The sequence below is a fragment of the Carassius gibelio genome, chromosome B9 (assembly GCF_023724105.1).
Source record: "Carassius gibelio isolate Cgi1373 ecotype wild population from Czech Republic chromosome B9, carGib1.2-hapl.c, whole genome shotgun sequence".
NCBI lineage: Eukaryota > Metazoa > Chordata > Actinopteri > Cypriniformes > Cyprinidae > Carassius > Carassius gibelio.
Genome location: NC_068404.1, coordinates 28294668 through 28318707, shown reverse-complemented (window position 1 = coordinate 28318707; position 24040 = coordinate 28294668). Strand labels below are relative to the sequence as shown.

Below are 24040 nucleotides of genomic sequence, written 5' to 3'. Positions count from 1 at the left end.
CACCATTTAAGATGTTTTTAACTTCAAGCAGCTGCTTCTAACCAAAATACGAGTCCTGTTTCCATAATATTTCTTTCTCCAGTGAAAAATGAATCTCTTCTAAATCAGGAGAGAAATCTGCACAGATCAAGCACCGTTCACAGTCCAAAACATCTCTAAACAAATATGCAGCTGTATTTTGATGTGAGAGCCAACAGGAGATGAACTTTATTACTCCAGGAAGCGTTGGATTATGGACTGGTATTTTGGCCAGAAGTGATGGTTTAAATTTAAAACACTTTAATGAAGGATTGATTGGTTGTTACCGTATTCGTAAATGGTGTATCAGATTGGAGAGGGGGAGGGGTTAAAAATGTGAGGCATTTGTGATGTCATCAGTAAAGGAAAGTTGTTTCAGAGGTAGACTAAAATTAATTATTTTTTTTTCCCTGTAGAATAAGATGCAGAATTTACAGTAAGACCAGAAACATGAATTAAGAGAGTAAACCGAGTCCGTCTGAGTTCTGACTCATGACTTTCTGTGTGATTCCCGTTTTGTGCCTGTTTCAGAGAATGGCAGTGAATGAGTGTTGTGTTATCTGCGCAGATCCTGTAATGTCTCTCTCTCTCTCTCTCTCTCTCTCTCTCTCTCTCTCTCTCTCAGAGCCGGCCGGTCCAGGCCCCTCCCCCGCCGCTCAGGAGTTGATGACACGCTTGGGGTTCTTGCTGGGCGAAGGCATCCCGGGCTCCTCACGCATACCTATGGACGACAAGAATGAAAAAAAGGTATTTTCCACAGCCGCTGCAAGAGTGAGAGAACGAGACTGTGAGACGACAGGAAGAAAACCGCTTGGATTAAAGCCGTCTGTCAGTGTGAGACGCGATGAGGAGTGTGTCTGTGTGCCTCCACAGTAAGTCATTCCCTTTCGCTCTGAACCGCTGCAGAGCCGGCCACCAGAAACCTGAGTCCTGCTAACTGGAGGTCTGCTCCAGAAATAGTTCAGCTCTGTCAGGGTTGAGATGAGAATGAGATAATTAGGCTGAGGCTGTGGTACGAACGCCCTTCATGTGCAATGCTTTTGTTTAATAAATCACAATGGCTCGTGTGGGAATTGGGTGAAGAGGGAAGCAACAATGTGTGTCTTTGAGAGTTGCTAATGATCTGCGTCGCTTGTTCTCGGACGAGCGTCTTTAATCTGTTTCATGAGGTTGCCGTCTGGAAGTTTGTTTTAAAGGAACTTTCATTGGTTTTGTGACCTTGACTGACTCGTGTCCCTGCGGTGACTCAGAGGGGCTGATGGTGTTTTGGGTCTTGAGAGAAGCACGTAAACAGTCTGTCTCTTTCAGGCTTTTCAACACTCATTTCATTTAGTCTGGATCTATTATGTTAATCAAAAATATGTTGAGATATATTGAAATGAAAGCACCTCTTCTAGGATGAACATGTTTTTAAAGTCTGAATCGAAATGGTTTATGATGATGTTAGTGGGTCTTAATGTCAAAAAAGTTGATGTCAAATGTCGCGTGTGTATGGGTGTCAAAAAATAAATAACATTTAAAAGCTAATAATAGTCATAAATGATGATAATATTAAAAAGAGGAGTATTTTTCAAATTAAATATTTATGTATGTATTATTATTATTACCATAAGATTGAAATAGTTTTTATATTTAAATATTAAAATTTAAATATTAATCAGCATCCAGGAAGAGATTTTGTTGTCATCTTACAAAATTGTTTGACATTTTTGTGGAGTAAATAATGCCTAGTTGGATTTTGTCTTTTTTTTTATCATCTGGAGATTGTATTAGAAGAAAAGATAATTAGCATTTAGAAGCTAAAAAAAAAAAAAAAAAAAAAAAAAATGGTCAAGACAATATCATTTCAACATTTGAAAGCTGAATTTTTTTAACTTAATATTTAATAATTATAATAGTAATACAAATAAAATAATAACACATTATATATTAATATTTAATTATTAATTCATAATTATAATAATCTTTAAATAATACTTCATATTTAATTATAATTACTAAACAATAAATCCATTTTAATGTTTAATAATATTATAATTAATATGCAGGAAGCCATTTTGTTGTCATGTGTCCAAAAACCCTTAAAATCTGAAATGCGGTTTAGAGAAGCACTGTAAACCCTTGTGCATCATGTCAGTAATTTATCGGTGGTTAATAATAATTATAGGTGGGTTTTCTCCAGTCAGTTCTGGATTGAGTCATGTGAAGGGTTCTTGGATGAGGCTCTGGTGGCATGTCAGGGATTTTTACCTCATCAGTTGTTTATTTCTGCTGGCTGCTTTTATTTGGTTGAAGAGAAACATCAGACTCTGAGATTGATTTAGCTGTTAACATTGGAGTTATAACCCTTCTCTCTCTCTCTCTCTCTCTCTCTCTCTCTCTTTTACCCCTCCATATCCTGTAACACAGATAAGAGTGTGCATTATTACTGCATTTACATCAGCGTGTCTCTCTGTTATCTCTGCAGTGTCCAGTGAATCAGGGAATCAGTCCGTGTTCCACTCTGACCAGCAGCACGGCGTCCCCTTGTACAGACAGCCCCTGCTCCACCTTAAACAGTAACAGCAGCCACCCGGCCTGTGGAGCCCTCACCAGCCCCAGCTCCACCCTCGAGAGCAAAGACAGCGGCATCATCGGTGAGAAACACACACTTCCAGATCAACATCCAACCCACAAAACCTCACTGGCACAAAGTCAAAGAATCTCAGTACTGTCCCGGGTTATTACAGTTCACAAAAACTGAAACTGAAACCAGAAAAAGGCTTCAGACTGAAATAAAACGTTTTTTTTTAATTTCTCATTAGAATTCAGTTTAATTAGAAAATAACTAAAACTGAAATAAAGAATAATAAAATGTATGTAGACATAAACAAAGACTACAATGGAACACACAATAAAAGTAACAACACTGTAACTAAAATTCTAATAAAAATAGAAAGTATAAAAATAAAAACTAGTTTCAAAATATTCATAAAAGTTATAGTAGTCTTTCAGTAATACTAAAATAACACTGGTTATACACAATATTATTTTTTTCCCATTAAAATCAGCATAATCTAGTCTTTAAAAAAATTCCATTATACATATACCTACAATTTTATTCAAAAAATTATATATATATATATATATATATATATATATATATATATATATATATATATATATATATATATAAACAGTTTCGATGAATGTTCAGAAATTATGTAATCAAGAAAAAATCATATAAAAAAATAAATACAAAAATTATAATAAAAATGAAGTGTTTTATATTTAAATATTAATATCAACATATATAGACAAATAAATAAATACATGATAATTTGCATAAATACAACAAAGCCTTTTTTATCATCTAATTTCCATTTGTTATAAGGTATTTCTTTTAAGTTTATTTATAAAATTCTTGATGTAGAAATGTAAGCATGCATTATTGTAGTATTTGTTTTTACTACATATTATTAATAAAAAAATATAATTTAAAAAAGTGTCCTGACTGATTTCGATTTTATTAAAGTGTGATATTAAATGAACGGGAATGAGATTTTTACACATTATGGTAATAAGAATTTGTGTGGAAAATATGTTTATATTTTAGATTTTGGGGTAACGTGTGACCTGAGCATTTCTGTCTCACCCAATAACTGGAAATGTACCACACTTTCAGCAGTTTTGCGTCTCATCGCCTCATTAGAAGTGGAGATTGAGAGCTCATGATGGCCTGTAGATCCAATCGTGGGGTGTCGATGCAGCTTGGCCGCTTCAGAAAGTCGTTTTTGAGCTCCAATCTTCAACATTTCTCTTTGAATTATGCAGCATTATGGGCTGGCAGTCCTAGTTTCTGAGAAAATATTAGAGAGTATTCGTTATTCCCACAAAGTTGTATTTAGAAAGGGGCATCTAACCCTGAATTAAAGCCCATTTGCAATGACATCTAGCTTGCTAGGAGTTTATTTTGTCCTTTAGATGTAGTACACAGAAGAAGCATGTGTAAATTGTTTGTTAAATCCATTCTCTTGAACACAGGAATTGGTTCTGCTGGTGTTGAACGCGTTAGGCCTGTTGTCTGTGGGATGAGAGAAAGAGCAGGTCTGCTGGTTTGTTGATGTAGAGCAGTGTGTTTGGCCTGTGTGACCCGCTCAGGATGTGATTGATGCTCTCGTGACTTTGAAGTTTGTGGAGAATCAGCAGAAGGAAAAGCCAAACAGTGTGAACAGCTGTTTAGATGCACTTACAGACACGTATACAGTGAGCTGCACACATCTGACTCCATATTGAACATCTGTTATTTAAACCTGGACATAAACAGAGCTTGAGGATTCGGAAACATTTCAAACAATGAAGAAATGTTTAACTGGCTTCTCAAAGTCATGAAAACCCTGGAATGTTAACAATTTCTGGAAATATCTGGAATTGATGCATTTATTTTATTTATTTATTATTTATTCCTTTAAGGGAATGTGTAAATTAATGTATTATTATTATTTAATTATGACTGACTGGCATTACAAGATATATCTATACACTGTATTAAATACTATTATAATTATTAATAAAAAATGTTTTTCTTTTAGTAGTTTTTTTTTTTATATATATATATATATATTTTTAAGTTTGTGTTTATAATTTATTAATTTTTATTTCAGTTATCGTTAATAAGTACATACACTAAAGCTAAGCTAGATTTAAAATTAAGTGACAATTTTAATTAATTATATATATATATATATGTATGTATATATATATATATATATATATATATATATATATATATATATATATGTATGTATATATATATGTATATATATACACGCAAACTTGTTTTTATGTGATATTTTCTTTTTTGTTTTCATTTTAAGTTTAAATAGTGTTTTTTAATCATTTTAATAGTTATTATTTTATGTCTATGTAATTTGTATGTACCTTTTTAGTTATTTTAGTACACAAACTAAAGTAAAACTACATGAGAAACTAGCTTTTTATCTCATAAATGATATAGCACATATAAAAATGTAAGAAAAATCAAATTACTGCAATGAAAATTAATGAAAATTTGTATTGTATTGTATCCACACTATATCATTTATAGTGTGAACTTAGGATAAATCAAAATGGAGAGTACACGTAATCAGGCAGCTTGTTATTAAGGGTTGTTTGTTGTCTGTACCTGTGATTTGAGCTGAATAGAATCAGTTTAAATGAATGAGTCAGAATCATGTGTGCACACAGTGTCAGTAATCCAGTTTCCTCTCGTCCAGCCACCATCACCAGCTCTTCAGAGAATGACGACCGCAGCGGCTCCAGTCTGGAGTGGGGTAAAGAGGGCAGCATAAGGAGCTGCGCTCAGCATGTGCGGCCAGACACGTGCTCTCCGGTGGCCGAGGAGGAAGCCTCAACATCTGGGACAGGGGTACGGAGCGTCTCCACGGCTAAGAAGACTTCAGGAGCCGTAGCGTCCGAGGGCCCCGTCCAGTATCCCACGCAGAACTCGTCCAGTCTGATGATGCCTCGGCCGAACTCAGTCGCAGGTAAGAGAAATCCTGTGATTCCTGAGGCGATGACTGACGCGTGACTGCTGGAATGAAGCCGAGCAGAGACTCATGGGAAGACATTGCCACCAGTGTAAGAGTGTGTGTGTGTGTGTGTGTGTGTTGTAGATTGTGAGAGAGCTCATTATCAGGAGGCACATTCTTTCTCCTGTTGCTCCTTGAGGAAGCAGATATGTTGGGCAGCTGCTGCGTGTGTGTGTGTGCTGTTGGCCGGCTTCTGTCTTTAGCATCAGTTCCACATTCCTCCGACTGATCACGTGATCTTTCCCGCTTCTCTGTCAGATGGGTGAATTTCACAAAAACACGTTGTATTTCACACTGAAATCAAGAGAAAGAATTACGAATTTAATTAATTTGCATTACTGTAATGCTAAAGAAAATCTACCGTATTTTCCGGACTATAAGTCGCACTTTTTTTCACAGTTTGGCTGGTCCTGCGACTTATAGTCAGGTGTGACTTATTTATCAAATTTAATTTGACATGAACCAAGAGAAATGAACCAAGAGAAAACATTACCATCTACAGCCACGAGAGGGCGCTCTATTCTGCTCAGTTCTCCTGTAGTCTACACTGAAAACATAGAGTGCCCCCTGGCGGCTGGAGACGGTAATGTTTTCTCTTTGTTCTAAATAAATGTGACTTATAGTCCAGTGCGACTTATATATGTTTTTTTCCTCATCATGACGTATTTTTGGACTCAGGTGCGACTTATAGTTTAAAAAATACGGTAATTTGCATTGCTGTAATATGATGATATATTTTTTTAATTTTATATTTCATGGTAGTATTTGTTGCACTGGCTTTAAAGTCAGCTTGATAAACCATTCGAAACTTATAATACTGACATTTTTCTAAAAACAAAACAAAATCCCACAAACTGTACACAAAAAGCATGCCATGCCTGAACTAACCACACAGAAGAAAATACAGTAAAACCCCACCCAAACACAGATACACACCTTTAAGAAAAGTCAGACAAAACATTAAAAATTGAATATAATAATAAAATATCCAAGTTATCTATAACAGAAGTGTCCAAACAAATTTCAGTTCTTAAAAAAAAAGTGAGGAAGGGGCAACATATTTTAATAAGAAATAGTTTTTAAATGCATCAGTCTTAGAGAAACAAAGCCCTTTTAGCATGCCATTATTGAAATCTGGGTGATAGAGTGGACTTCACCCTTTTAGCCACCTCCATACCAAACATAAGAGATGTGTCAATGCTAATGTATGGTCAGAACATCAAAAAAAAAAATTCAAGTTCTGGACTGATATCTTCTCCAAAAACATTTGAATGCCACCGACAAATATTCTTCCAAAACTCAGAAATCTCAAGGCAAAAACCAACAAATATGAGCATGCGTCCCATCTGAGCGCTTGCATCGATCACCTAATGGAGAAACTGAAGGGTAAATTTGATGAGTTTAGTTTAGGTACAGTGTAACGTATGCAGCACTTTAGACTCTGTAAGTTGTAATCTTGCATTAATAGAGCAGGTATGAATTAGTTTCAGTCCTTCCTTCCAAATCTCTTTAGAAATATTAATTCCAGGCTGATTTTCCCATGCTACTTTCAGGTAATCTGAAGACAACTGCACAATGCGAGACAAACAAAGCAACAAACTGTTGCACCGAATATTTGGTCAAAGGAATAATACTATTGTGAACTATTGATTAAATGGATTATTTTATGTAAACAACAAAAAATGATTGTCTAATTTATTTATTAATTTTTGTTATGTTTTATTTGCATTTATTTGTTAAGTGCATGTAAAATATAAATATTATGAATGCGCATCAATTATTTTGCACCAATGAATACTGCACAATAAGACTTGAATAAGATCTGCTTAATACATACAAAACATTAGACATTCTGTTGAATTTTATTTAAATGCTTGTTAATTGTAGGCAATATTTCTGTATTTATAGTGCATTTAAGTAATAAGAATTTAAGTTTGTCTTAAATCATGCTCACAATGCTTACAAATTTAATTATCCTAAAATAGCTTAAATCAATGTTTTTAGATTATGATGATGATGATGATGATTATTATTATTAATTTGATTTTGAAGTAAATTGTGACCTTGAAATTTTGTTGATGGGTTTCATGATCCTGGTTTTGACGATTTGTCTTGATTTGATTTGGTGTTTGGATAAATATGAGGCTTGCATTTCTCTCAAAACCTGATGTTTGTGATGAAGGCTGATGTTTTGAAGTCTGCAGAAGCTGTTGAGGTGTTCGTGAGAGAGGTGGATGTGGGCGTTTGGTCTGGGTTTATTGTGGTGTGTGAGTATATTGTGTAAGGTAAGGTGCAGAAACCTTTCTCATAAAAAGCCGTCAGTCATTAAACTAAGCGAGTCGACGTGAAACAATAAAAACCGGTTGGCACCATAAAGCATCTGCAGTTGTCAAGGTTAGAGTATGTTTTCTTTAGTGTGTGTGTGTGTGTGTGTGTGTGTGTGTTCACATTTTCATTTTGTACACCTGCTTGCTTTTACTCATGTCACACCCTGCTTGGCCTTGGTGAATAAAGCATTAGTCTTTACTGAGCGTTTGATAGATCTGTAACTTCACTGCATTCACAGCTGCCAACGTCATGTTACCACACACACACACACACACACACACACACACACACACACACACACACACACACACACACACAGACACTAACAGAATACAGCTACAGATGGGAACAGGAATTTTATGATTCTGGTTCCAATTTATATTCTGCTTGACTCTAATATGGTAATGTCTGCATTAATGATTCTTTTTTTAAAATAATAATAATATATATTTTTTTATTTAATTAAAAAATGTTTTTATTAATTTAAGGAATTATTTATTTATAATTTTTACAATTATTTTAAACTCAATAAAAATAATATTTTTTTTTTGGTTGCATAGGTTTTTTTTATTTTAATTGTATTGATATTTTAATTGAAGTACCAGCAGAGCGCTCTTCTGAATGTATATCTTTACAACTACTTGCTACTGAACTATTTGGATTTTGATTCAAATCTTAAATTGAAACAATGAGTGAAAAACCACTCTGAAAGATTCAGTCAGTGAATAAATCATTAGATCGATTCAAATAGCACTCAGCATTGATTCAGTGCAGCAGTAAACACTGTCAGAGTATTGTAATATGCCATACTGTCTATGCAAGAATGCAGACATTCAAGAATATCTTTCTGTTAGTGTTGTGCGATATGACTATCTATTTGTCTATTTCCACCGGCGGTAGTGCACATGACATCACATACTTATAACAAGCAGAATACAAAGATTGGCAGGTTTGAGCGCAGGAACATAGTTTATTCTGCGTTCAGCAAATTAATTTTGTGTTGGTCGATGGACCTCGTTGAAAACCAAACAATACATCGCCGATCTGGAGACATCTCCACTCGTGTCACCCATCTGCGTTTGTACAAGTGTCTTCAATTCCCGTGTTTGCAAACGCCTGGCTGGCTTTCTACAAACTGGGCAAATACAAACGAGACGGCGATAAATGGAAGATGTTAACAAGAAATTGTTTCAAAGTGAGCGCGTGCAGATGATGATTTAATGCGCAGATAGAGTTACTCTCACAGGACACTGCACTTATTCGCAATCACAAAAGTACATTCTTTGCATGTGCTTTAAAGCCTTGTGGGTCAAACATTTTATTAGAGCGCTGTTCTGACGTACGCTTTTTCTAAACGCATACACATGAAGCACGGACTAAAAAGGCTGTCTAACAGCGCCTGATTACTGAACTGTTATCTCACGATTTACATAGACTCGCCCACCCCTTCTTTCAGTAAAAGTATTTTTTCTAAATAAGAACTGGTTAATCCTATTTGCAGTCGTCATTCACTTGTTCAAATATTTGATGTAAGTGCATGCTGTTGGTTCTCTTATCCAGCTCCTGGCATGATGATGTCATAGTTCTGCTGCATTAGTGTTGGTTTTCGAGGGGCAGATGGGAAGGACAGGCAAAGACAGCATCATTAGGTGAAGCTCACCGAGGACACAGCCTCCATTTACTTTAGACACTTTGGTCGTGTGTCGAGTTCATGTAAATGGAGCAGAGAGTGAGACACTCAACAGGACGCTTAATCTGTTCTAAAACAACATGATAGAGCACTTTTCTAAACATGCATGTAGTGTTCTGAAATCGCAGATGTATGTGTGCAAAATTAATGCTGTATATTGCTTTATATGAAGTAACAAGCCATAGTGAAATCTGATTTGTGAACAGATTGTTCTTTTGACTCTAGTATATTGTACTGTTTTTTCCCTCAGTTGGTCAGAACAAAAGTGGCAGAATTGTCACTTACTGGTTTAGATCAGGGGTTCCCAAACTTTTTAGCCCGCGACCCCATGATAAATGCGCTGCTGCCCCGCGAATGTACAGCAAATCGATTTTATGCCCAGCCTCAAAGCACACAAAGTTATATTTTATTGTTCTGCTTGCAAAATCAGTGTTACAATTCTGCATGAGCTGCTCGATATCCACCTGTTCTCTCTCGGAAAGTAACTGTGCAGCTATGTTGGGTTGAACTCGTTCATTATTCTGCCATCAGTAACCAGTCGAGTAAGTCTGAGCTGCTCACACGCGTGCTCACACCCGTGCGCTCGCGCGCACACACACGCACACACACAGACTCATGCTAATCCGTTAGATGTGTCACTTTATGCTTTCCATGGTGACGCGTCATTGCTTGTCACGTGACATACCGCAGCAACAACAGAGCTGAATGAATGATCTGCTTTTGTCATTTTTCCTTTTTTATTCAAAATATTAACAAATTTGTTAGATATGGCATGAAATAGCTGATATTCCGATTGTCAAATATATGCAAGTGGAAGTGTTTTGTTGTCTAAACACCTTTATAACGATCGCGTTAGTTGAGCTGTATGCGCGATGGGCGCCGCCATCCTAGTTTGTGCCGCAGACGCAGTTCAGAGAATCAGATCTGTTGGATTTACAACACGTGAATTCATCCACTTCTCCCGAAATACATAAAAGTAAGTGGCTGGTGAACTGGGAGAATAATGGAGTAAACTTTAAAGTTACTTACACAATGTGTATCTGATATGAATGAAATGTGTCTAATTATAATGAAAAAGATTATTATTGCCTCTTCCTTTGACATCAGTGTGTATTTTACAAACTCTAAATGTATTGTTTTTTCTAGTTCTTATATGTCTGAAACCTAAAATAAACATTATGTGGTTGAAAACACTGAAAAGTTGTGATGACAGCTCTGAGCGCACTTGTCTCTGGCTGAGCGCCAGCCAACTCGCGAGATTTCACGTCATGCACTGACCGGTGTGGTCGTACACTCCAGGGACTAGCCTAGACTGATCACACCGGTGTGATCGTACGTGCGATGCGAAAGAGTTAAATTACTTGAAACAAAAATATATAAAGCCTATATCGAAATCATCTCGCGACCCCTGCGCCGGGGTCCCGCGACCCACCGTGGGGTCGCGACCCCTACTTTGGGAACCACTGGTTTAGATGACAATATACGGTGAAAATTCTTATTTGGGTCATGCTTCAAAGACATAGGCTAGAAACTGTGATTCCAACAGCCACATGGTGCACGACCCACATTTAAAAAAGTATTCTGCAAATAACTGCATTTGCAGGTTTCAAACAGAGATGGCGACAAAGAGGCAAAACTTAAAGACTTCAGATTTAAAGGGATTGTTCACCCAAAAATGAACATTTGATGTTTATCTGCTTACCCCCACAGCATCCAAGATATGAGTGACTTTGTTTCTTCAGTAGAACACAAACTGAGATTTTTAAAACAAATTGTTACAATCTATTAGTCATATAATATGGGAATCATGGCTAAAACATACAATAAATCAAAAAAAATAATACACAGACAAAACCAAATTAAACCCTATGGCTTGTGACGATACATTGATGTGTAAAGACAAAATGATTGCTCTATGCAAGAAATGTGTCGTCGTCTTGGTTTATGGCGGATCGCAGACTTGTAAGTGCATTACCGCCACCTATCTCTCAAATTGACCATTGACACTCTATCTACAATCTCAATTAGGAGTGTCTCTGGTGCACTTGAACAGTTCCCAGAAAGTTCTTACATTCCATCTGCACTGTATTTTAATTGTTGATCTATATTTTTTGGACAGCATACATTTTGGAGTGACATGAAAAGAATGATCCATTTTTGTGATCTGTCTCTTTAAGTGTTGTGGAGTAAATGGCGCTGTCAGTGGAGATGCTGCTGCTTTAGTGTCTGTCTGGGATTCACGACCTCAGTGAATAATCATTCCATTTCATTTCTGCCACTGAACTTCATTTGTGTCCAGGCAACCGATCCATTTACCGGACAGCTCATTAAGACCACACTGAACTCTCTCTCTCGCTCTCAGAGAAAACAAAGACCCCGTTTTAACCGCTCAGATATTAGAATGACTCAGAAATCTCACCCGTGTCAATCCTGGTGCTGCTGCTGTTTTTTTGCCTATGAATTTTCATCTTACAGATGAGAACTTGAGTGTGCAAAACTCATCTCTCTAATGTAAACTTGGGTGATATATTCACATTTCTCTGCTACTGCTGTCATTTTTTGTTTATCAGCTCAAGCAAAAGTTTGAAGAGCATTTTGCTGAGCAAGTTAAGCTGTCAACATTTATTAGCTGTTGACAGGTAAGAGTTTATTACCTGAATAATAGCACATCTGGTTTGCATCTCCCCCTTGAGATGGAAGTTTTTTTACCACCACAATCCCACAATAATGCATGTAAAGTACATTCAGCAGGTTTGTGCACTTGCAGTGTATTGACTAAACCTTTCCATCTGTCTTTGTGTGCTTGTGTTCTGTTTGTTTATGGCTTAAGAGAGAGATTTGGTTTCTCTTAATTAAGCTTTAGAAGAAGAAACATTGTAAAAATTGGTATGATCCAGTTCTGTCCGTTTGAATGAATCAGTGATTGATTGGAGATCTGATATTTGGTTATTATTATTATTTCTCATGAGTCATTTTAGATTATATACATCAATATTAAGGGCAAATGTTGTCATAAGGATATACAGTTTGGTGTCAGTAATATTTTAAATTCTCATCAAGTCTGCTCAGAAATACAGGAAAAATTTAAATTAACAATTTTCTATGTGAATATTTTTTTCAATTGTAATTTATTTCTGTGGTGCGTAGCTGTATTTTCAGCATCATTCCTCCAGTCTTCAGTGTCACATGATCTTCAGAAATCATTCTCATATGCTGATTTGCTGCTCAAAAAACATCTCATTATGTTGAAAACCATTTATTTATTTTTTTTTCATAGAAATTTCAAAAGAATAGCGTTTATTTGACATTGTCATTAGTTACATTTTATGCATCCTAAGTGAAAATAATAAGTCTGTTCACTTCATCGGGTGTTTTATAAACCCTGTAACCTCATGTATGAACACTAGTCATAGTGATTCTAGCTTTTGCAAACAGCGCTAATGAGATTTAACAGCGAATACACAAACCAACTGGTGGCGCTACATGAGTTTAATTAGACTCGAGAAAGCAAAGAGCTCAAGCTAATTAAGCCGATTTGCTTTTTAATATGTGGAAAAGGAAAAACAAAGTCTTTTACAGAGTGAGCACATAACAACTGGACATGCGGCCACGTGCATCCTCGCAAACAAACATGCACTCATGGAGCCAGATAACAGTGTGTTCTGTGTTGTGTCCGGTCTTGCTTGGAGGTCTTTTGACTCCATTCGATCGCCCTCTTAATGCCCGTAAGCCTCCAAAAATAACGGACATAAATCTATAATTGTATTATGGCACAGCAGGGCATGTCTGCAGAACGTCTCTCCTCACCTTCTGTATGCCAAGTGTGCTTAACGTCTGAAATACAGCCACCGAAGCTGCAGACGTGATAGCAAGCGTGTTCAAAGATTAAAAATGATAGAAAATTGAAATATTTTGTGCAGATCTTTCAAAACGTGAAAGATGATAGAAAACATGTCTTTTAAGCTCAGAAATGAAATTGATATAAAACAGGATCTGGAAAAGAAACATCTTCAGGGCTAAACCTAAACCTAGGGAGTTGTAGAGTTGAGTCACATTTATATATATATATATATATATATATGTGTATATATATATATATATATATGTGTATATATATATATATGTGTGTATATATATATATGTGTGTATATATATATGTGTGTATATATATATATATATATGTGTATATATATATATATATGTATATATGTATATATATATATATATAGTATCACGCTATGGAGTATGGAAGAAAATATAATGATACCATATATTGTGATCACCAATTAAGTAAATGTGTTGCCAAAATTGTATTAAAGGTGCTGTAGGTAACTTTTGTAAAAATATATTTTTTACATATTTGTTAAACCTGTCATTATGCCCTGACTGTAGAATATGAGACAGATAATCTGTGTAAAAATAAAGCTCCTCTGGCTCCTCCCAGTGTCCTATTGCCATTTGCAGAAACTCCATCGCTCCCGGTAAAAAACAACCAATCAGAGCTGCGGTCCGTAACTTTGTTTGTGTTCAAAATGTAGAAAAATGTATATAATAAGCGAGTACACCATGAATCCATTTTCCAAACCGTGTTTTTAGCTTGTCCTGAATCACTAGGGTACACCTATAATAAGTGTTTATATTCGGACTATTTTAGATTGCTTTGGGGGTACCGCGGCGGAGTAACCCAGTACCTTTGTGATTCTTCATAGACATAAACAGAGAGAAGTAGTTCCGGCTACGATGTTCTTCCGCAAGACGCAAGCAGTTCTGTTTATTAACCGCTAGAGTGTCAAAAGTTACCTACCGCAGCTTTAATTGTATTAAAATTGTAAAAATAAAATTTTTGTTAATTGTTGCAAATTTGTATAAATTCTTTCCCTCATTTTAGTAAATCGTGGTCAAGTTGTATTTATTTCTTGGTTTTAGTAAATCTTAGTCACACTGAATGGATTTGTTCGCTCATTTTAGTATATCGTGGCTGCGTACAAATTGTTTCCCTCACTTTACTGAATTGGGGCTAAATTGCTAAATTTTGTTCTCTTGTTTTGGTAAATCATGGCCAAGTTGCACTTATTTCTTTCTATTGTTTTAGTAAATCGTGGCCTCGTACTAAATTGCCAAGTTAAACTAACTCATCCATTAATTTAAGTAAACCTTGGCCTACGTACTTATTCATTCCCTTGATTTATTAAAGGGGTCATGAACTACTTCTGTTTCTTATTTTGTACTGTTCTCTGAGATCCACTTATAATGTTATCAAGATTTTTAGAATAAGTGTGTGAATCGGTGGGCGGGGCTAAACAAACAGTGATATTGATGATCTTATGTGGAGGCGGAGCTTATCCACGCTATGACATCATAGAGTAGAACATTCCACAAGATGTCTTTTTGGCAGACTGCTTTCAATATAAGCTGTTTTGAGTTCTCAAACTCACAGGATGTTTTTGTAACACAATGAATGCTTATATATCTAAAGATCAAGGGAATGGTTCCTCAGTTCATGACCCCTTTAAAAAGTAGCCTCGTACTAATTCATTATCTCATGTTAAGAAATCATGGCCTTGAGCTAATACATTTCCTAATTTTAGTAAATCAGGGCCTCATAATTCATTCATTCCCTTGTTTTACTAAATCATAACCTCTTACTAATTTGTTGCCTTGATTTATTAACCCTTTTTTGTCGATTAACGCGCATACGCGTTGTCATTTTCTCCTGATAACCCCAAAAAGAACATAATTTACTCTTTCAGATTTGATCGTACAGATAAGAGCAATCAATCGAATCTGTAAAGGGTCTACTTATTCTTGTATACAGACATAACAACAAAACTTTGTGCAATTATAAAACAAAGATAACAAACTAGGTGTGCTGTCTGCAGCCTTTGTCTGCGCTGATCTTCATGTACAAACACGTCATTAAAATGAACTGTAACTCTGTGAATACTCAACGAAGAGACATGAGAGATATCTATAGAAAGCCTGACATGTCTTCTTTTAAACTAAACAAAAACTATTTTGCGAATAGCCTTTAAGTATTAATTGTTATTTTGTATAAATAACGAAGCGTATTCTATATGAAATTATGAGTTGAATCCTATTGATTAAAAACTTGCTATCAAATGTGTCACTCTACTGGTCATCATCAGTGCGTGCAGCTCAAAACAGAAATGCAGAACATTAACTGCTAACGTTTTAGACAAACTTTATAATGAGAGCAGAGCACTATTGTAATAAAATTAAATTGTTCATTGTTACGGTTTCGCCGACATTAAGTGTTAGCTATCTGTTCATCAAAACATAAAACATTTACCCCGTTTATATCTGCAAGGTGTTGATTACACATTTTCCCTGTGTGTTAACATCAGTAATTATGTTAGTTGAATGTCTGACTTGACTCTTGTTAATGTATTTTGCCCTGCCCCCAAACATATGATTAGACTATGAAAATCCTTAGTCGGGGACACCCCTACTGTACATACATGCTGCTCATATATTATTATAGCCCAGTTTGTGCTGATTACAGTGAGATTAGACTTCAGCCATTTAGATGTTTATAAGCAACTAAAAAAAGCACAAATGTCAGGGCATGACAAAACTTCTCCAGGCCCCAAAAATACACTTAGACCTCAAATGGTTAAAAAATGACCTTGCACTAATTATTTCCATAATTTTGGTAAATTTATTTCATTCGTTTTAGTGAATTGTGGCCAAATTGTGATCATTTGTTTTCCACATTTTAATAAATGTTGTCCAAATTGTACTTCCATTCACACTTTTTAGTAAATTGTGGGTAAGTTGTACTGATAAGTTCCCTCATTTAAATTAAATCAAAACTAGGGAATAAATTTGTACAACATGGCCTTGATTTACTAAGACCAGCGAACAAATTAAAAAGTCGTGGGAGCTATTTCTTAATTCATGATCATGGTTTAAAAAAACATGCAAACAAGTGAATGCACTGAAGTGTCAAAGCATTAAATAGTGTGATAATGTTACTGAATCTGAATAGTCTTTTAAAGCCCAACAGAGCGAGCAGAAGGCTTTAGTGTAAATCATTGAATCAATGCAGTGGTGGAGGGTTTGCAGGGGTTTTCAGATATCAAACCCCTCTCTCTGTCTCCTCTCAGGACTTGTATCGATATGAAGCAGCAGTTAGGAAGCATCTATGCCTATGTTCTTTCCTTTCTGCCCCTCTCTTTCTTCTCTCTCTCAGAAGATGAAGGCAGACAGAGGCAGATGGTGTTTCTGCAATAGATGAAATTCTGCCGTTCTTCTTCTTTGCACTGTGGTCTTGGGAGACTCGACAGAGACGCACGGTTAAGATTTCATCTGCTGTGCAGAGGCAGCTTTCCAGAAACTTTAGAGCATCCTTAATCCATCCGTCCAGATGGTTCTGCCGCGATGCACACATGCAACAACTGCCTCCTGTTCAATTCATGAGGGTGAATTTGAATTGAATTGGTCACTTTAAAATGTACATGTTCTACAGTCTATAAAGTATTACTTTCAGTTACATAAGAAGTAACTGTAATTCAATTACAGAAAAAATAAGAGTAATCCCTTACTTTTTCAAGGGAAAAGTAATTAAATAATAAAAAATAAAAAAATCTCTCCGTTTATAACCTCAGTCAGACTGGCTGTTGTCAGACAAAAATCTCATTGGATTATTACAATTGATGGCAAAACTAATGTTTGGACATGTAAACTGACACACTACAGCAAACGATGATTTGAGAGAGTAGTTGGTACTGGAGCGGTTCTCCGGCTGGTGTCCAGGACTCTGGGTCACAGAAGGTCACATGGTCATGAGCAATGATCCCTGGTGGTGTTCTTGGTTGGGTTTGTGGGTGAATGTCACACTCTGTGGCTTTGGATCCTGTCCTGGGAGAAGACATGTGCCATACACATTTGCATTGTTTCCGCTTTCCTCTTTGGTGACAGCTGGAGGACTGTGGTGACCGTGCATCTGGAATCACTGGTGTCCTCAGCTGTGGCTCCACTGAGCTGCTGTCTGAACTATTCAGCCTTTTGACAATATTCAATCTCTGCCTCAATATAATTGTTTTTTTAAGCAAAATATTTTTCTTTTGAATTCTGGTTGAAATATGTAGTTTATTGATTGATTGAGGCACCAGCAGCACAAAAAAACAAGAATTTTGGTGGTTTTTAATCAAAACATATTTTGTCTTTTGAGTTCCATTTAAAAATTTGACCCTGGCTTATTTTTTTATTTTCTCCCACATTTATGTGTTTGTGGACTTCGTTAATATCTCACTTATTATTTCATATTATTATTATTTTTTGCCTCCCACTTTAAAACATACCTCCTAACCTGTCATGATGTTTCTTATGAAGTGCTCTGCATATCTCATTTCACGGTTTGATTGTTTAAGCGAGTATGTCATTTTACAGCTCAGTGCATTTGTGTGGTTTTCACCTTCATCTTGTCATATTTAGTGTCACCACATGCTTTCCTGTCTCTGTCTGTGATTGACAGTGGCTTGTCCATGAACATCTTCACTTAGAAAAGGTCACATTGGCTGTAATTCGGAGAAGGTTTTGAGATTGCTTCCATTATAATCAATCGGACTTTTGGCACCACAAGTGTCTGTTGAGGTATGTAGCAAGCTGTCAGGCATCCACTTTCAATTGTCTGATGTGTTGAGGGCTACCATGGTAATTTATCCTTTTACTATAATAAAAGTAAAGTGTCAATATCAGTGTTCATAATAGTTGTGCTGCTTCATATTTTTTTGTGGAAACAGTGATTAATCATTTTTTAAGATTCTTAAGCAGCATTTATTTGAAATCTTTTTTTACATCATAAATGTCTTTACTGTTACTTTTGATAAATCTAATGCATCCTCTGCAGGTTAAATGTATTAATCTCTTATTAAAATCTTACTTACCCCAAACTTTTGAATGTATCACGGTTTTCACAATAATGTAAAGCAACCTGAAATTTTAGCATTTAGGAGATTAGAATGATTTATGAAGGATCATGTGACACTGAAGACTGGAGCTAAAAATTCATCTTTGCATCACAAAAATAAATTACATTTTAAAATATATTGCAATAGAAAACAGTTATTTTAAATTGTAATAATATTTCAAAATTTTCTGTTTTTTATTGTATTTTTAATTAAATAAATGCAGCCTAAATGAGCATTAAGGCTTTTTTCAAAAATGTTTTTTAAAGATATCGTTCAGAATACACAGTGACCAATAGAGTGATATAGTTGCTGAACTAAAGCCAATTGAATCAGTTGAACCAGCTGAAACTTTCACCCATGTGTTACTCGTTTGTCAACATCACTCATTAATGCTGAACAACAACTCCGAGTCCTGAGGGCCTGACTGTGTTTGTAAGATCGATTAGCATCTTCCCAACGGTGCAGTGAAGGAGCATCTGACCCCGCATCTCAACACACACGACTTCTCAACATGAATCAAGCGTGTTAATTAACATCACCCGGTTCAAAAGGTCCACTCATCTGACCTCATGAATATTCAAGCAATGACATCATCTGAGTTATGCATATTCATGGCTAGGCTCCTTAATTAATGTAAACAATAGGAACAGCATATTGCTCGGTGAAAGCAGAGGAACAGGGCATAATCTGCGCAGCTGGTCACGGGCCAGTCTGCTACTAAAGCCGGTCTGATTAGATTTCTCTCTCAGCGAGGTTTAGCTCTGCCACTGTGGAATGATTCACTGGGTATCAGCCATTTGCACTCGAGCCCAAACACACACACACACACACACACTCACACACACACACACACACGCATGCAGATGCAAAAACATTTGGGTTTTAAAAACAGATGGGCTATCAATATGCATTTGTGTTGTACATCAGATACGCGGCGCTGCTTTGACCGGAGTCACAGAGTAAACTAGATTCACATTTCCTGAAGACTGCAGCAGAGCTTGTGAGGCACTATATCAACTATAGTGATAAAATATGTTTAAGATTCAGACTTTGGTTCTGTGTAAATTAAATGCGGTTGTCCAGGAGCCTCTTTTCGCCCACGCTCCTGTCGGCAAATATTATTATGTAAAGTAATAGTCTACTGTATCTCTCCTGGCTTCATGTGAAAGCACATTACTGTTTTAATTTGCATAATATTGATATTATTTCAAGCAGGTAAAGCTGCTTTTTCCACAAGGATTGCGCACCATTCAGAACTGATTTAGTTTTTTGTTTGGATTTTGATTTTTGTTTTAATCAATTTAATGCATACTTATTTGTTGATGTTAATTATTAACAGTTAATACTTATAATAAATGTTTTTTGTAGTTAAATATTATGAATAGTTCAATCATTAGTACATTTCCAAATCAAATCAACTGATTTTAATGTTTAATGCTTCTTTATTAATTAGTATTCATTGTTAATAATTAATCATTATTTTTTTTACTGTTTTTAAAAGGTAATTATTTTTGATAGGCTGATAATTACTTACAAGTATTATTTATTAAGAATTCATTATGAATGTGTTTATAGTTAATTATTATTAATAGGTTAATTAATAGATCAACTGAATTTGGAATTGGTCAATTGAACGCATTCTTATTAATTAGTATTAATAAATAATAAATTATTATATTTTTAATGTTTTTGCAGGTAATTATAACTAGGTTCATAATTACTGAATTCCAAAACAGTTTCTGAATTTAAATTTAGATAAACTGAACACAAAATTGAATTTCAAATTTGAATTTGTAGTGTTTATATTTAAGGAGGTATTTAAAGGAACACTCCACTTTTTAAAAAAATATGCTAATTTTTTCATTCTCTAAGAATTGAGTTTTACCGAATCCATTCAGCCGATCTCCGCGTCTGGCAGTAGCACTATTAGCTTAGCTTAGCATAGATCATTGAATCTGATTAGACCATTAGCATCTTGCTCAAAAATTACCAAATAGTTTCTATATTTTTCCTATTTAAAACTTGACTCTTCTGTAGTCACAATGTGAACTTAGACCGACGGAAAATGAAAAGTTGCGAACTTGACTTATTGAAACTTTTTTGTGTGTGTTTTTCTTGCGTTACCTTCATATTACATGCATTTTTTTCTGCAGAGATATTTCACAAGTAATCTGTTTAACATTTACACGATGTTGACAACTTGATGTGTAGTGCACATGGAATAGAGCTTTCTTTAACTAGATAGTAAAGAAAGCATCACTTAAATCATGTTGTAGATATATTGATTCGTTAAATGACAAATAATGATAATAACTCAAAACTGAGATCTTGAATTGGTCAAAAAAAGATTTTCTGCCATATACCCAGCCCCAGTCTGTAGTACTGCTTGTGGCACAGTGAGGCTGTTTAAAGCTGAATGTGAATGAGAAATGCAGCAGTACCCTGATGTCAGAAAGGTGCGCAGCTGATTTGCTCATTCACTCACTCACTCCCTCACTCGCTCCGCACCTCCAGCTCCTCCCTCCATCACCCGTCTCCCTCCTGTCCAAACTCTCCTCCAGCTCTGCTTGATTAGCATTCAGTCTTTTTCTCCGGGAGAATCATAGATTATTTCTTCGTCGCTCTGTAGGAGAGGAGAGATAAAGAGATAGAGAGACCTCCTCCTCCATCTCTCTCCGTTCTTTCATTGGGATTGCGGTTGTGGATGCGTTCAGCGATGCGGTGAAGAGAGACTCGGGCTGCGGTGCGGTTCACCAGTTGAATGTGAATGGCTGAACATGGAGGTGCCCTGAGGAAACTGAGGTTTGCGGGGCTGCTGAAGAACAGTCAGTCTGTGAGTATCCAGAGCAGAAAGTAGTTTCAGAGCAGGTTGCTGGTGCATTAGTTTCAGACAGTGATGCATGGATGAACATTAGAGGCCGAGCACTCAATGACATGCTTCTGTCACACAGCTTGACAAAAAGTGAAATATTGCGAGATTCGATGTTTGCATTTTTCATGATTTTCACTTCTGTTTAATTTAAATGGGTTGCTTTGCTTTAGAAACGTCTCTGATTGTTTAGTCTGTTTGTGTGTGTTTGCTCAGTGACCTGGTTCTGTTCGCCTTTCATTCTTTACTGTGCTTATTACGGTCCCTGCCATTGATTTACATTCGGGATGATGTCATCTTTCTCCCGCCACCGTTTCACGTTTATGGTCAATGTGAGCGCTGCGGTCAGCGATCTTTAACCCAGACCTGAATCTGTAGGGAACTGCAGTGTGCATCTGTTTCACATTCATGCTCTTTATATGACAGCAATTCATCTTATTTTTCCCTCCAATATCAGACAGAGGGAAACCTGTTTGAAAACAGTTATTATTACAGTCCAGTGTGGTGTAGCCGGTGGTCACTTTTAAATAACAGATCCCATGATTTCACTAATCGTCATTGTTAACTAAAACTATAGTCAAAACTTATATGTATAATATTTATACAATTATTTCTGGTCCTCGAATCTGATTGGCTGATAAGAGTGTGCTATTACCGTTTATATCATCACACTGTGATTACCTGGTCTTGATCTTATTATTATGCATTGATTCTACCCATAATGCTTAGCTGCTGTTTTTCTGTGTGCAGCGACCAGCTCCACTAAGCTGGAGGACCTGAGTTATCTTGATGAACAGCGAAACACCCCCCTGCGTACGTCCATCCGCCTGCCCTGGCACAACACCGGCGGAAGAGCTCCACACGACAAAGGTGCGCTCACAATCCCATCATGCAACTTGATTTATCCTCTTTATCCTAAAAAAAAAACACAGAACACAAAGAAAATGAAGCTTATTTTTAGAATGGTTATTATTATTATTGATTAATTATTTTGTTTTTATGTTATATTTTGATATATTTAGATATTTTCTGCATGTATTCTGGCATAAGTCACATGTTCAAGTTCACCCCAAATTCTTATTACCCTCATGGAGAAACACAATGAATAAAATGAATAACATTAAGTCTCATTCATCCAAAAAACATTGTTTAAATTGTCATCAGTGATAATATAGTGGGGGGGGGGGGGGTATGTAAAAACTATATTATGGACTATGATTTGTTGTTCATCATTTAGGCTGATCCAAGAAGACAATCCCTCCATTAAGGTGCTTTTTCAGGTGCCACCTTAAAAAATTATTTAAATTGCCTTAAATAATATTATTTGTTCTAATTTTGTCTTTAATTTTTCAAATGTATTTAAATAATTAAAAAATATAAATAATAACAATTATAACAAAGATGAGAATTTAGGCTGCTGAAGGCTTAATTTACTTTATGTAAAATATTTTTCAATCTTCTTTTTGATTTTGGCATACATTTTGACCCCCCCCCCCCCTCCCAAAAAAAGAAAGTATAAATGCAATCTATTTTATTTTATTTCGGTGTGTGTTTATATTTTTTGTTAATTGTTAAATAACATTTTACCTAAATATTTTCTTTACTGGTTGGGTGAAATTATCCCTTGTACATTCTGAAACAGCTCTTTTAGTTTGTTATATTTTGTCATCTGTAAAAACAACATTTTGAGAGACTTTCTGTTAGATAGATCTATTTACCTATTCAGGACTTGGATGTAAATAAGCAAACCCTCTCCATATACTTCCTGTGGTGAAAGGAAGTGTTTAAAATGGTTAAATCCATTAATAATGAAATAGAACATAGTTAAATACATGTGTTTTTGTGTTTTTCCTCTCTGTCTATCTGTTTGTCTCTTTCTCTTATATAAATGCTGGTGTACCCTGAGGGTCGAGCTAATGTGTGTTCTGCAGGAGCTGCTGTGTGTGTCCTGGTGTTGAGCTGTTATTCTGACCTTGTTGAATGTTCTGATAAATAATGAGGAACATCAGAGGTTTGATTCAATCACAGCCAGTGGCTGCAGAGATTCATCAGCTCCTATCAGTGCAGCATTCAGCTCCAGTGGTTCTTATTCCAGCTTGTGCAGGCCATGTGTGTGTGAGGGTAGATAGAACGAGAGATAGACAGATAGAGAGATAGATAGATAGATAGATAGATAGACAGACAGACAGACGGAGAGAGAGATAGATAGATAGATAGATAGATAGATAGATAGATAGATAGATAGATAGATAGATAGATAGATAGATAGATAGATAGATAGAGAGATAGACAGAGAGACAGACAGACAGACAGATAGATAGACGGACAGACAGACAGACAGATGGACAGACAGAAAGACAGATAGATAGATAGATAGATAGATAGATAGACAGAGAGACAGAGAGACAGACAGACAGACATACAGATAGATAGATAGATAGATAGATAGATAGATAGATAGATAGATAGATAGATAGATAGATAGATAGACAGAGAGACAGACAGACAGACAGACAGACAGGCAGATAGATAGATAGACAGACAGGCAGGCAGGCAGGCAGAAAGACAGAGAGAGAGAGAGAGAGAGAGAGACAGACAGACGGAGAGAGAGAGATAGATAGATAGATAGATA

General features: G+C 36.0%; 1 protein-coding gene across 4 annotated transcripts in view; it reads left to right on the top strand.

Annotated features, from left to right (window-relative positions):
* The window catches only part of tanc1b (tetratricopeptide repeat, ankyrin repeat and coiled-coil containing 1b), a 164159-nt gene that overhangs the window by 91179 nt on the left and 48940 nt on the right, over positions 1-24040 (top strand). For 3 of the 4 annotated variants that reach the window (XM_052565546.1, XM_052565547.1, XM_052565545.1), the window contains exons 5-8: positions 644-765; positions 2486-2654; positions 5274-5543; positions 22159-22278. In XM_052565546.1, the coding sequence (XP_052421506.1) occupies positions 644-765; positions 2486-2654; positions 5274-5543; positions 22159-22278 (681 nt within the window). Of the gene's footprint in view, positions 1-643; positions 766-2485; positions 2655-5273; positions 5544-21132; positions 21373-22158; positions 22279-24040 lie in introns of those variants that run through there. The other variant, XM_052565548.1, reaches the window with a different exon arrangement.